At 42.6% G+C, this 14,808-nt stretch overlaps 1 protein-coding gene and 1 long non-coding RNA gene across 2 annotated transcripts in view; one reads left to right on the top strand and one right to left on the bottom strand.

The window, feature by feature from the left end:
- CLRN1 (clarin 1) overlaps window positions 1-8,772 on the bottom strand; it is a 39,014-nt gene extending 30,242 nt beyond the window's left edge. Inside the window, exon 1 of the mRNA XM_042903002.1 lies at window positions 8,419-8,772. Coding sequence (XP_042758936.1) covers window positions 8,419-8,671 — 253 coding nt within the window. The 5' untranslated portion in view covers window positions 8,672-8,772. The remainder of the gene's footprint in view (window positions 1-8,418) is intronic.
- On the top strand, window positions 5,611-8,851 carry LOC122198387. Its single transcript, XR_006192957.1, has 3 exons — window positions 5,611-5,751; window positions 7,115-7,288; window positions 8,764-8,851. It is a non-coding gene; the product is annotated as an uncharacterized LOC122198387 (long non-coding RNA).
- Window positions 8,852-14,808: the final 5,957 nt, after the last annotated feature.

Raw genomic sequence — 14,808 nt, 5'->3', positions numbered from 1 at the left:
CGCCTGAATTCCTCTCAGCTGAAGTGTATCTACCTGACTCAACCCAATTCAGAGGCAGCCCCGTCAGTGAGTCTTAATCACCCACGGTGGCTGAGGGACGACAGCTGCTTTGGCGCATACGTGTCTCTGATAACAGAACCCATTTGACTGTTCCTAATCCACAGGGTATGATTATGTTGGGGTAATAACTCCTGAGAATGGCTTTGCTACAATTATAACACGCTGAGAGGGAGCGAAATACGAATCCTGCATAAATTAGTCTGCCAGGTACAGTTTGCTATTAGTCAGCTCTATCCTACCTGTAATAAAAGTGTATCATCTCCCAACCAGTCTGGGTGTTTACAGGCGTGACCGGGTGAAAGACTTATTTGTCATTGTTTAATTTAAATAAGTTTTGTTAAAAAAAAAAAAAAAGGAAGTCTTTAATTTTATGAAATCCCTGATCTACTTCAGAGATAAAAACGAGCTTTTATTTTTCACTTTTTAAAAATGAGATTTTAATTTATGCTCTAATTCTAATCCACTGGCTCCTAATAAAACACCAGTTTTTGAAGTTAACCAAATGCTATGTACCTGCTTTTCTTTTTATCTCTGCCTCTGTTTTGAACACTCAAGACACCTCAGAAAAGAGCCTGCCATTTTGGTGAGATAATTGTTGTGGTCAAGTAAGTAATTCTGAAGATCATACCATGAAGGGTTTTGTTGGCGGTGATCTTAAGTCAGCCAGCCACAGGAGCAATCAGCTCACTCTGCTTTCAACATAAATTATCAACATTAATGTAATATAATTTCATAACCCAAAGATTAGCCATAAGCATGTGACCCGCTCAACCTAGACTATTAAACAGACTTGGCTTGACTGTTTTACCTTCCAAAGGTCAGAGATCGAGGCTGAGACATTAGGGCCACTGGAATGTGAAATAAAGAGGCAGTGAATGAGCCCAAGTCGCTAGGCCAAGGACCATCATCATATTGATATACAAGATTTAGCTCTTGTGATGTCCCAACGTCATTGTTGAAATGGATGGTGAAACTGAAGTTTGCTCTTATATTTTCTTCCTTGCTTTGTGTTCTTTTTGCACGTTGTAAGGAGACAGATGTGGCAGAAGAATGATCGCGATCTATCATGCGTCTGAACTTCAGTCTCAGGTTGGCTACCTACTAGATCTGTGACTTGGAGAAGTCCTGTGACCTGTCCGAGTTTACAGTTTCCATTTTTGTTCAAGGGGGAATGGCATCAGAACACGTCCCAGAGGGGTGGAGGTGATATATGCAAAATGCCTGGCACCTATCAGGCACCCAGTAAATGGGCAGCGGAAATAAGTGGTTTTAATTCTGTGTTGTCCAAACGTCCTTGGGGAAGATACCCACAGCTAGTCAAAGAGAAAGCACAGGAGCAAATTGTGAAAATGATTTGGAGTCCTGCTCTGACAGGTGAAGTTCACACACACCAGGGTTAAGTTCCACAAGCCCCACCTGGGACCTATTGCACGGAGATTCAGATGCAGCCCCGTCAGCCTTTGCTTCATGGCTCAGGAGAGCCCAGGTGATGACTTTACTGGCTATTAGAATAGAGTAATTTAAAGTAAAGGAAGGGGTGTGTGTGTGTATGCGCTTGTATGCATGCATGTGTGCAAAACTATAGTCCTCAAACGAGGCTAATTCTGTGAGGGATTTTTCCTGGTAAATAGTCTTTTCTATGCCTTTGCCTGGAAAAAGGTCATCTCCTGGCCTAGGCAAGGAGAGAAGTTCCTTTCCTCAACAGCATCTTCCCATATTTCTCACCAGTTGGAGGATGATTTCTGCTTCAGTTCCTCCTTTGGGTAAAGAATCCCCCGAGAGTACGAAACACGCTGGTCGTTCCTAATTTCTTGCCATTATCAGTTGATGAAACCAAATGCAAGAAAGAGGAGTTTTTCAGGGAGGATGGCAGAGAAGTTTCTAGGAAAAATAGAGAAAGGGAAAAGTGGAGGAAATAGGAGTTCAGCCTCTCACTGTATTTTGACTTCCCTTTTGCTTTCTCAATAACCCCATCTAGTCTGTTTGGGTGTTTGTGGCTGCCCCTGCTCGCTGCAACCCCAGCAACGCACCTCTTTAGAATTCCAAAACATTCCATTCTTTTTTTTTCTCCTTCATTAACCCGTAGTTTTCTACACAAAAAGTAAAAGCTTTTGACCGGGAAGAAGAGGGGCATTCACTTTGATAATAAAATTCATTTGGGTCCTGATAAATGGTAGGTATTTCAGAATACTTTAAAAATCATGAGATTTGAGGACCAAAGAGTAAAGGCACACAAAACTCACAGCTTCCGACAATGGTGGCTGCAATGTGTCAGTGGAGGCTTCAAGCGACAGAATAGAAGGGTCAAGCAATTTTAAAGCCGGAAGGACCTTGTCGAGAACAGCCAGCCCCTCATTATATAGATCATGAAGCGTTTGCACTAGAAGAGATGTTAGAAAGCACCTGGCTTCACCTCCCATTTTACAGATGCAAGAACTGAAAACCAATGAAATGTGATGTGCTCCAAATCCAATCCTCGGTGAGTGACACAGACCTGCCACACACCCAGGTTAATCCCGGTAGTGTCTGTTTACCGCGCATTTATTAAGCACCTCTCTGTGACGTGCACCGTGTGGGTCCTGCTGGAGGGAGTTCCGGGATGAATGATACCGAACTCCTGCCTTCTGGGGGCTGAGGGTCTCCTTGCAGAGAAATACACTTTCTCAAATACTTATAATCCAAGGTGATTTGAATAGAGCGACTATCAAGGTCTGGGAAGGACAAATCGGGAAACCATTATTAAGCTGAGAGAAGTTGAAGATTTCCCCCTTCGTACCAGTGCTGCTTAACAATCACTTTTGTTGAATGGGAGGAAAACAAGTCTATTTGCTGGACTGTTTTAATGAGTGAATGAGACTAGACAACAGGAGGGCCCATGCAAGCTAGGCGAAATGGTACAAGTGGCTGTCTTCCCTCTGCCCTCCTACCAGGTAGGCTTCCCCGCTGAACTCCATAGCTTTCCCTCCCACCAGACCATCCGTTAAGGAAGGGGGGGGGGGTAGGCAGTGTTACTAGAAGGAGGTACCATCAAAGACCTTTGCGGCTCTGCCGTGAGCAGGCAGGGTGATAGGAGAGATGTGGGATGTGCAGGATGGTGACGAGGGGAACCCCTGGGTCCTTCCAGGTGGGGGAGCCACACTTGCAGGAAACCATGAAGGTACAGTGCCAACTCTCAGTAACAGTGGCAGAAACTGAGTCCCGACTATTCTACCCCAAGATAGTAGGCTTGAGAAGCCACCTGCTTGCCGACACAAGCAGTTTCAACATCCCCTCTGTAACCTGGGTGATGTGCCTCATTTGGTAAAGAAACTCTGCGCTCTAAAAATATGAAGGGGTGGGGGTGGTGCCTGGGTGGCTCAGTTAAGCGTCTGGCTCTTGATCTCAGCTCAGGTTATGGTCTCAGGGTCCTGAGTTCAAGACCCGCATTAGGCTCCGTACTGGGCATGAAGCCCACTTAAAAAAAAAAAAAAAAGCATGAGATTTTTGGGGCACCTGGGTGGCACAGTTGGTTAAGCATCTGACTCTTGATCTCGGCTCAGGTCATGATCTCACAGTTTGTGAGGTCAAGCCCCACATCGAACTCTGGGCTGATGGTGCGGAGCCTGCTTGGGATTCTGTCTCTCCTTCTCTCTGCCCCTCCCCCACTTGTGTGGCCTTTCTCTCTGTCTCTCTCTCTCTCTCTCTCTCTCTCTCTCTCAAAATAAATAAACTTAAAAAAATATGAAGTAAGTTAAATCTCTGTTAAGCTTTTTAACACATTTTCAATCATAAGGTCTCAATTAAAATGCTTTTAAAAGTATGACTAAAGTTGCAATCTGTGATCCATGATTGGTGAGATCTTATTTTTCACATTCAAAAAAAAAAAAAAATTCCATATGTTTTTACCAGCTCATTGAACTATCTTGGCAATAAATAGATCAGCATATCTAGGAATGATTGATACCATATGATTCTTGGGTATCCTATTTTGATGATGCTCTACAGTGTTTCCAAGCACCAAAACAGAAACCCACCCGCACATACTAAGCTCAAAACTGGCAGTTTTTGTCTTGATGGCTACAGTAAGAGTTGAAACATCATCATTAAAATTTTACAGGTGACATATCAGGAAAAATTAAGCCCACCGGTTGTGTTTCCTTGAAAGGAAAACAGCCCTTCATCATAATGAATGAAATTGTGTGCTAGGTATGAATGCTAGTGACCTCTAGAAAATGAAGCGCTGACCCATAAGTGGATGAGAATCAGCCAGAGTAAACGAGGCAGAAGTTTTCCCGGCATAACTGTGCATGCTGGCAGGGAAGATTCTTGTTATAATTAAAAGAGATAGAGTGGTCAGTAGGGAACGTTTAATAGGAACAAACATGACAACATTGCCTGACGGTTTTTCTGCTCCATTCCTTATCCTCATGTTACACTATATATCTGGGTTTTAAAAGTGACACATGGCACTGCCCGTGAAAATAACACATACACTTGTGCAGCAGAACCAAGCAAAAATTCATTTAGAATATGGACACTGTCAACGCCCAATTTACTCAGAGTAAATCTCTAGCTAAGTTTGCACTGTCCCGTTGTGACAGCTATTAGCCACATTGAAATGGCTGGTGAGCACTTGAAATGTGGCTAGTTTGGATGGAGGCGTGCTGTAAGTTAAAATATACACTGGATTTTAAGGACTTATCACAAAAAAAGTAAAATATCTCTTACGTTGACTACATGTTAAAATGACAGTATTCTGGGTTTCTTGGGTTAAAGAAAAATGTCATCACAATTTATTTCACTTGTTGGGGCGCCTGGGTGGCTTGGTCGGTTAAGCGTCCGACTTCGGCTCAGGTCATGATCTCACGGTCCGTGGGTTCGAGCCCCACATCGGGCTCTGTGCTGACAGCTCAGAGCCTGGAGCCCGTTTCAGATTCTGTGTCTCCCTCTCTCTCTGCCCCTCCCCTGTTCATGCTCTGTCTCTCTCTGTCTCAAAAGTAAATAAACGTTAAAAAAAAAAAATTAAAAAAAAGAAAAACAAAAAACAATTCATTTCACTTGTTTCCTTTACTCCCTTTTTCTAGTATGGCTACTAGAACATTTAAAATTACATATGTGGCCTGAGTTTATGGCTTACATTGTATTTCTGTTGACCAGTGCTGATCTAAATGAAAAGTTTGGTCAGCGAGGTAGCATTTAGCAATCCCACAAAACCGAAATGTAAATCTGTATTAACTGATGCTGCCTCCACAGTGCGAAGAACCGGGTCACGAAGCGATTGATAGTTGGACGAGCTGCCTTTTCCATTCCTCCTACATTGGAAAGTTTCTTCAATCCAAATGTTTGCTTAGTAACTTTTCTAAGGGGAATATGAGAAAGGGAAAAAGTTCTGGGAAGTGAGTTGTGCCCTAATCATAACTTGGGCTCTGGAAGGAACAGGAAAGAATCGTCTACCCTGAGCTCTCTGGGGGCTCTACATTTTGCTCGAAGGATGCCATTATTGAGAAAACAGGGTTAGGCCTCTCATTCTCTTACAGTAACAGGACTACACTTTTCTCTCAGGCGAATGATCTGAGGGCTCTCTTCCTTCAAGAATGCGTTGTTAGAACGTCACTGACAGGGTGATGGCATTTTGAACGTGAAGATATGGACCGTGAAGCCTTCCTGTAGCAGGAGTGTCAATTCAGTGCAGGATGTTCGAAAGGCATATTGGTGAGGAAGTTTTTATCACTGAGAGGGCTGCTTGTTTCAATAAGCAGTATGCAGGGCACATGGGTGGCTCAGTTGGTTAAGCGACGGACTCTTGATTTAGGCTCAGGTCATAATCTCCTGGTTCATGAGATGGAGCCCTATCGGGCTCGGTGCTGACAGTGCAGAGCCTGTTTGGGATTCTCTCTCTCTCTCTCTCTCTCTCTCTCTCTCTCTCTCTCTCTCTCTCCCCCCCCTCTCTCCCTCTCCCCCCCTCTCTCCCTCTCTCTCCCTCCCTCTCCCTCCCTCTCCCTCTCCCTCTCCCTGCCCACCCCCGCTGTTGCCCTCTCTCTCTCTCTCTCTCTCTCTCAAAATAAATAAACATTTAAGAAAATTAATGAGCACTATGGTTTTTAGGGAATCCAGTATTCACTTTTCCTAATTTTCTCTCGTGTTCCATTGAAAGAGATACTTCTAAGCTTAGGCAGAAAAAGTGATACTGTAGGTATGCTTTGCAGGGTCTCATTGAAGTTAATGAGGTTTTGGGGTGCCTGGGTGCTCAGTCGGTTAAGCATCCAACTCTAGATTTTGGCTCAGGTCATGGTCTCATGGTTTGTGAGTTCAGGCCCCACCTCGGGCTCCATGCTGGCAGTGTGGAGCCTGCTTGGGATTCATTCTCTCTCTCTCTCTCTCTCTCTCTCTCCCCCTCCCACCCTCCCTTCCTTCTTCCCCAGCGCGCGCTCTCTCTCTCTCTCAAAGTAAATACATTAAAAAAAAAAAGAAATTAATGAGGTTTTAACACGTCTGGGGTAGAGACAGGTTACACAGAGAGGCTGTCACCACAGAACAGACTAACAAATGTAAGATCTTAACGAGGGTGGGGGGAAACGTTCAAAGTATCACAAGGACAAATGAAATTCTGTCATAGGTGAAGGTATTGTCTAAACCCCACGACTCTATGAGTCCGCACAAAAGCAAAGGGTAGGCCACCTGACTAGCACAATGGCGCCACAGACAGAGCTAACAGAGGACACGGCCATGAAAACTATTCATCAAACCGCTGAGGCATGTGGCTTTGTGAGGATTAAATAAGACAAAACACGCTTCGTGCTTCATGTCTTGTAAGTGTTCACAAAACCTACCGTTTGAAACCTGTCCTATGGGATGAGTAAAGCTGATCTCTGTTTCACTGTACAAAATGCAAAGGCTCCAGAAAACCCTCTGTATGGTCCCTGCTTTTGTCTAAATTCATGTGTGAGAAGCTTTCCTCGTGCTTTTTAGCTGTCAATGAATGAGAGTTACCTAATTCCACTCATCTTTTTTCCTCTTTTATTTTTTAATACAGTTGCAAATCATGTGATCTACTTTGTTCTTTCTTCCCCCCAAGGACAGCTAAGCAACTTTAACAGCCCCATTACCTTAATGAACTGAAGCCATTCAGCGAAAAGAGTTGGTATTCACTTCATCAAATCTAGTGGATGATAATTTTCCGAAAAGCTAAAGACTAATTCTTGAGGATTTTTTGGAGCCCTGTGACAATTCGTATCACCTAATAACCTATGTGAGTGAAAGTTGGTGTCCAATGACTGCAAAGAAGATAGAAGGAATGTTGCAGAAATATAAATAGGCCAGCACTGAAATTTAATTAGACACTGCATATGTTAATAATAAATTCAATTAATTTAGCTTTCTACCTATGCTAGAGAAAAAAAAAAATACCCAGGCAAAATAATAATTCATTTTAAATGCCTCACTTGGTAACCTCCTTTCCTGAAGAGTGATTTATGCAGTAATTTACTGGCTGTTTCTTCATAAGATTGTTCCAAACCAGCCCTTTTGAAATAATAATAATTTCTGAATGTGTGTTGTGAGAGATATAACAAATGCCTTCTTATTAATTTTCATTTAATGAGTTGCCTATTCACATGGTAATTTTTTAAAAATTCTCTTCTTAAGATAAACAGGTTATAAATACTGTGGGTAACACTTCCATCTCACAAAAATCGAACAGAAAACCCATCTCATATTCTCTACATGATTTGAAGGTCAATCAGTTGCAAATTTTCTATCCTAAATAGGCATCTGTTTCTTTCCCAGTTAGCATAGCAGATCTGCTTTAAATTCCAAAAGCCAAGTGATTCACATTGGTGAAAAAAGAAAAAAAAAAAAGAATATTAGCAGCAGGAAATGTGCTAGCAGGGATAAAAGAGGGATAGATGGGGTACAAAGTCATGGGCAAGGTGGAAAAGAAGTTAGAGTTGCTTAAGGAGCCCATGACACTGATCTTTTTGTTTTGTTTTAAGAACAAAAAGAAGATCGTCTCTTACAGCTTTCTATTTCTCCAAGTTGCTCCCCCTTTAAAAAGATACCAAAATTTCTAGCATAAATATTAATGTTTAAGAGAATTTAATTGCTTACCTTCTCAAAAAGCTTAATTCCATACCAACTCATTAACTATATATTGTCATAATAAAAACAGAATGAAATAATAAGAACAAAATAGTAAAAACCAGGAAGAAGAAATTGCTCACAAGAGTCCTAGATATTTCAAATGGTCCACGTCTGTTTTAAGAGGCTTGTAATAGACAGGGCAAGGCTCTTAAAAATAATTCCTTCTTAAAAGTAATTCCTTGTAACAATTGGGAGAGCGCGCCTAAAGTATTAAATAATTCAAATGCAATTGTTACTTACGTGAGAACCGAAAGGGCCTCGCTCCCAGCCCGCACTGCCTCACACCCTCTCCGTGGAAAAGCCCGTACTGCATTTCTCCCATGAACTTGTCCAGCTCCTGCCCAGAGGCATTGACGAGCAAAGCCCCTGTTTTGCAGAGGAAGGTGGCTTTGATCCACAACGGTGTCCCCAGGGCTGTCACAACTCCAAGGGCGCACACGAAGCTTAACACCCCAGCCATACAAAAAATGACTTTCTTTTGTTGGTTTGGCATGATGAGAAATGGCTTTTGCGAGAGTGAGGTCTAAAGAGGAGACTTTTGTGACTGATGAGAAGTGACTGCCCCTTTGGCTGCATTTATTGTAGAAGCTGAACGGACAGATCCCGGCCACAGAGGCACCTTCACCCTCAACGGTGGTTCTCGTCAGTAGAATGGCAGGATGTGGAGACTTCTTCATCATACTTACTTGACTTCTTTTCTGCTGCTGCTTCTCTCTAATTTGGAAGCTTTGGACTAAGAGTCTGTAAAATAAAACTCTTTCATGCTGCCTTCGACAATCTCCTCTTGTGTCACTTGGTAACAAAGGTCTAAGATAACAGATGGAGTCCTCCCTGTAACTTGATAAATGCCTCCCCTTTCCTCAGCCTTTTGTCTGATTGGATGAGTTGAAACTTTCAGAAACAGGCTTGGCTCCTATGGCAGATTTTCAGCAACCTGAGAAGTGCATTTTTTGATGTGTTTCTGTTTTCGTTTTTGGTGGGGGCTGAAGAGGAGTGTGGACAGAAGAAGAACATATATGTGTTTCTTGGTAATTAATTGATTTTGAAAAATGTTAATGTAACAGGATAAAATATTGAACTGAGTTGGGTTCTGTGTCAATATGAAGTGCCCTAGACCAACCATTAAGGGCCTGTCCCCCTAACTCCTTTTCTTCCCAATCCACGATTTGGAATCATAGAAAAGTTCATTCCAATTTTTCCTGGGACACAGGTGCAAATATCCAGTTTTCTAAAAGCTTTCCTTCAAAATGCTTTGCTGCTTTAGGACTCTAGCAAGGAAATGAGGTTCTGGGTCTGAGAAATATCTGAATCTATAAAGAAGAGAAGGGCACTGTCATGGAAAGAAGAGATTGCGTTCATATAGTCTGCTCTAAGAATTCACCACAGGGTACCTGGGTGGCTCAGTCGATTAAGTGTCCAACTCTTGATTTTGGCTCAGGTCATGATCTCATGGTTTGTGAGTTTGAGCCCTGCATTGGGTTCTGTACTGACAGCATGGAGCCTGCTTGGGATTCTCTCTCTCCCTCTCTCTCTCTCTGCTTGTCTCTCTCTCTCTTTCTCTCTCTCTCTCTCTCAAGTAAACTTAAAAAAAAAAAAAAGGAATTTACCACAGAAAAGCAAGGGTCCTAGGAGAAGTCATCAGTTAGAGAGACAAGAGACAAATTCATGAGCAAGATTAAATAGCAAGTAAGTCAGGTTACATCGTTAATGTCTGAAAACTAACGTTGAGAACTTAGTTAACAAATTTTTACCTCAGCATTTCTACTGAGATTTTCCCTTCAGACACAGAATGTGTGTGTGTGTGTGTGTGTGTGTGTGTGTGTGTGTGTTTACTGAGTATCTATTGTATGGCACATTATTGTGCTAGGCTCTGACCCAGAACCTAACTTCTAGTGAGAACTTAGTATGCATGGCATATTGCTCAGTATTTTACCTAAATTATATTATTTAGTCCTCACAATCACTGTATGAAGTGATGATGAAAATGATATCTCCATTTTATAGATAAGGAAACTGAGGCTCAGAGAGACCCAGCAACTTGCCCAAGAGAGTAATGGAGCTGGGATTCAAATCCAGGTGTTCTCATTTTGAGGTTTATCTGCTATCCTGAGCAAAGCCCTTGGCCTTGAAGAGAAGATAAGCTCTTCATCTTGGGTTGTATTGGGCTGGGAGTAATAAGGGCAGAGCAATCCTCACTAATTGTACATCTTGGATGCTTGGAGAACACAGGTATCTTTGAACAGAATTTTCCCACTTGGTCAAAAGCACATATTGATGCTAGTTTCTATTCTCTTGATCCACTTTTAAGCATGTCAGCTTAAGAGAAATTAATAACGGAAGATGTATTTTATGCCACTGTCAGCATAAGTGAATCTCAAGGTTATGCGCACTTTGAGGGGGACTTTACGTACAGTCTTGGACTTCCTGGCACAGCTACCCTCTCTTAGTAGCTTCCAGAGGCTATCTTCTTCTTGTTTTGATTTTTTTTAATGTTTGTTTATATTAGAGAAAGAGCAGGGGAGGGCAGAGAGAGATGGAAAGATGGAGACAGAATCTGAAGCAGGCTCCAGGCTCTGAGCTGTCAACACAGAGCCTAACTCAGGGTTCAAACTCATGAGCTATGAGATCATGACCTGAGCCGAAGTCAGATGCTTCAGCGACTGAGCCACCCAGGCGCCCCCAGAGGCTGTCTTGTGAAAGATAGACAAGTAAGTATAGAACTGATCCCAAAATGCCCGTGGCCCTTCAGAGGAAGGGGGCAACATAAACCACGACCACAGAAGAACAGAGCACACACTAGATTCCAAAGAGGCACTCAAAATTAAGTTTCCAATCTAAGTAAGCTTTTTCATTTCATGTAACTTGACACCCACAATAAACAACTCACCACAGGTTATTTGCCCTCCCAATGAATTCTTCCTTGGATTTAGAATAATTGTCATCATTGTCCAGTAATGAAACAAGGGAGCAGCAGTGCCCCCAAGAAGCGGTTATCTGGGGTTACATGTGCTACACCCATTCTAGAAACCTTAGTTTGAGATGTCGAAGAAGAGCTATGCTAATTAAATCAGCATATTCTGTAATTGGAAGAGACAGAATATTTCCAAGCCTGGGAGCAGAAATTATTTACAATGTAATCAATACTATGAGTACATCTATGGAAAGCCTGTGGTAAGAGAGGAGTAGTTAGCATGGGACAGTGGTTTAATGTGAACCAAACCCCAACCCATGGTATGGTAAGCGATCCAGGAAGATAAGCCTTGACTGGATATAGAGAGCAGTTAGATCACACCAGTTCTTAAGTGTGCCTCAGCCTACAGTGGGGTTTTCCCTGATCCATAGAAACAGAAGAAAAAGAAATACAACATAGTTCTTTTATTGTAAAATTATGTCCTTCTTAATCTTTGTTAAAATTTCCTTTCTTTAATGAATAGTGATCATTAAATACATCCTCACTTGGCAAATTAAAAAAAATTGGCAGGGTGCCCAGGCGGCTCAGTCGGTGAAGCACCTGACTTTGGCTCAGGTCATGACCTCACGGCTGGTGAGTTCCAGCCCCTCGTTGGGCTCTCTGCTATCAGTGCAGAGCCTGCTTCAGATCCTCTTTCTCCTGCTCTCTCTGCCCCTCCCCTGATTGCACACACACTCTCTCTCTCTCTCAAAAATAAATAAACATTAAAACAATTTTTTTTAATGGCAAACTTCTATCTGTTCTGAGTTTAAACAACCAACCAACCCACGGTCTATAGTATGCAAAAGCATGGACCCCTGTGTGGAAAGGATGAGGCCTCAGGCTCATGGCAACCTGCATAGACAACGTCTTCTGCTCTGACCCAGTGATTCTCCGCCTTGACTGCCCTTTGGAATCATTAGAGGAGGCTTTTAAAATACTAATGTCTGGGTCCTAATCCTTGAGATTCAGATTTATTTATTTTGGGGGATGGCCTCGGTGTTGAAGCACCTTGGGGAGTTGCAGGGGGCAGCCAAGGTTGAGAACGAGGGCTCTTCTCACACAGCTGCCTTCTGATTGCTGACTAGGGTTCGCAGGTATCTCAGTGCTGGAGTGCATGCACACGTGAACATTCAGACACCAGAGAGAAATTTCCTTACTGTAAATTAATAAATTGGTACAACCATTTACAGCTCAAATTTCCTGAATTTTGTTCCGCACTAAGATCATGATCTTGTCAAAATGTCCCGATGGGTCAGGTTTCAGCCTATCTCAGACTAAAGCCTCGGCCCCAGATCACAGATTTACCCCAAATCACCATGAGAATGTCAAGGGTGATGTCTCCTGGTTGTGAAGCAGTCCCTCTCGGGTCTTACGCCCACCCCACCTCCTCTCTGCAGCTTCCTTTCAAACTTCAATATCAACCACCCACAGGCTGCATAGTAGTGTATGTGATCCACCCTCTGAGAATGATAGAATAGAACCTGGCAGTCATTATGCCTGACAGCCTCCTTTTGAAATTTCATCTTCAATGTCTTGAATGACAGTGATGACACCATTTTCCTTGCAGTGTCTCTGAGAATTTGAGTCATTAATGTCAGCAAGTTTTCACCAAGTATCCTACTGAAATCTTTACTTCTCTCAATCTTAACAGCAGTACATTTGGTAACATATGAAAATGGAACTAGGCCTTTTCTACCCCTCCCTCCTGACCCCTTCCAGGTGCTGGTCGATGATAGAATTCTCCAGTGAGACTGGAAACGATATAGACAAAAGAATACAATTGCAGACTATGCTTTTACTTTCAGTATATCGTTTATGAGTCTTCTCATACTAATTTGGCTTCATTGGGTTTCCCTTATGGTTACTCAAAAACAAAAGCAAAAAAAAAAAAAAAAAAAAAAAAAAAAAAGGCCCAATTCCAAAGACATGGGAATTCTCATTGATTTTCTCCCTAAGAGTAAGAGACAGCATGGCACCATGAGGAAAGAGCACTGGGTGGGGAGGAAGATATGACCCAGTGTCCAACACTAAAATTAAGAATTCCCTAATTACTCTGGTATTCATTTTACTCCTTTATGAAAAGAATGGTCTTGGCTACATAGGCAATTCTTAAATTATTTTTAGCCAGAGAAACCATTTCCTCAACTGAACTTTTGAGTGGAGTAAGAGATAAAAATTGAGCTTCTAGGGGTGCCTGGGTGGCTCAGTCGGTTGAGCGCCCGACTTCGGCTCAGGTCACGATCTCAAGGTTTGTGAGTTCGAGCCCCGCGTCGGGCTCTGGGCTGACAGCTTGGAGCCTGGAGCCTGCCTCGGATTCTGTGTCTGCTTCTCTCTCTGCCCTTCCCCTGCTCCTACTCTGTCTCTTTCTCTCTCAAAAATAAAGAAACATTAAAAAAGTTTTTTAAAAATTGGGCTTCTATACTGGAAGGAGTGGGGATGGAGGAGGTCTGCTGCGGACTCTTCTCACTCCTTTTTCCCTAAGAGCCTCCACTTGCAACCCTAGAGTCAGCTCAGAGACAATGATGGGCATGGGCCAGGCGATCCTTGAGTTGCCTTCTAACTAAAATTTTTTTGCCAGTTATAGAATTCGAATATGTCCATTTGCTAGATTATTTTTTTCTTTGCTGTACTCACCTGTCAGCTATTATAGAATATTGTATTGCCTAGAGACACTAGGTGGTTGATTATTCCAATTATTAATTTTTAGATTTTTTTTTTTTTAATGAGAGTTTCTGGGTTTTGTCCAATTTGTCGCTGGTAAAGCTGATTTTGATTTTCTTCCAAATGGATCATTATACTCCAAGGCCTCTCTGAGAGGGATTCAACAAGGGTTTATCAAGCTTCCTATTCTAAGACAAGAGGCCTTTGTGAATCTATCCCATTTTTCTCGTCTTTAAAGCAAAATCTGGCAAATTTGATTGACGTTTCTTGACTGATTCAAGTTGCTGGTGATCCTCAAGTAGCATTGTAATTCTCTAATGACTGAAAGGGGTAAAAAAAAAAAAACACACACTCCACAGAAAGAACTGATTGATTTATTAGGGGGGAAATTACCACATGTGCTAGACCTTGATTGCAGCTAATATTTGTAGAGCTAATTGCTTGAACTAGAGGATTAAAAGGGTTGAGGAAAGGGAAGAAAAAGAAAACAAAGTTCTTTCAGAATACAGATGAAGTCACAGTGGATTTGGACTGAGAGGGTGAATTCAGTGCAGGGATTTTCAGGGTTGATGATGGTTATGAGGACATTTAAAGTAAGTGCAACAGCTGGGCTTCCGTGACAGAGAGTGGCCCCAGAGAAAGCCTAAGTAGAGGAAGGTTGTGATCTGTCAAAGAAGACGTGTGACCACACCCTCTGATTTTTCTGTTTCTTGTTGATATCTCATACAGAGACTATGGTGATACTTAAGCCTCAATTTAGCAGAATCCTGACCTATTCTGGGAAGGAGGGAAAAGTTACCTAAATAAGTGAAGAAGGAAGGCACCAGTTGAGACCCCCTCCTTTAATAATCATAGATGGAGGGGCACCCGGATGGCTCAGTCAGTTAGGCATCCGACTTCCGCTCAGGGCATGATCTCACAGTTCATGAGTTCGAGCCCTGCATCGGGCTCTGTGCTGACAGCTCAGAGCCTGGAGCCTGCTTCGGATTCTGTGTCTCCCTCTCTCTCTGCCCCTC

Source organism: Panthera leo, chromosome C2, assembly GCF_018350215.1.
Source record: "Panthera leo isolate Ple1 chromosome C2, P.leo_Ple1_pat1.1, whole genome shotgun sequence".
Taxonomy (NCBI): domain Eukaryota; kingdom Metazoa; phylum Chordata; class Mammalia; order Carnivora; family Felidae; genus Panthera; species Panthera leo.
The sequence above is the reverse complement of the archived record's forward strand: the minus strand, read 5'-3'. Positions and strand labels throughout refer to the sequence as shown.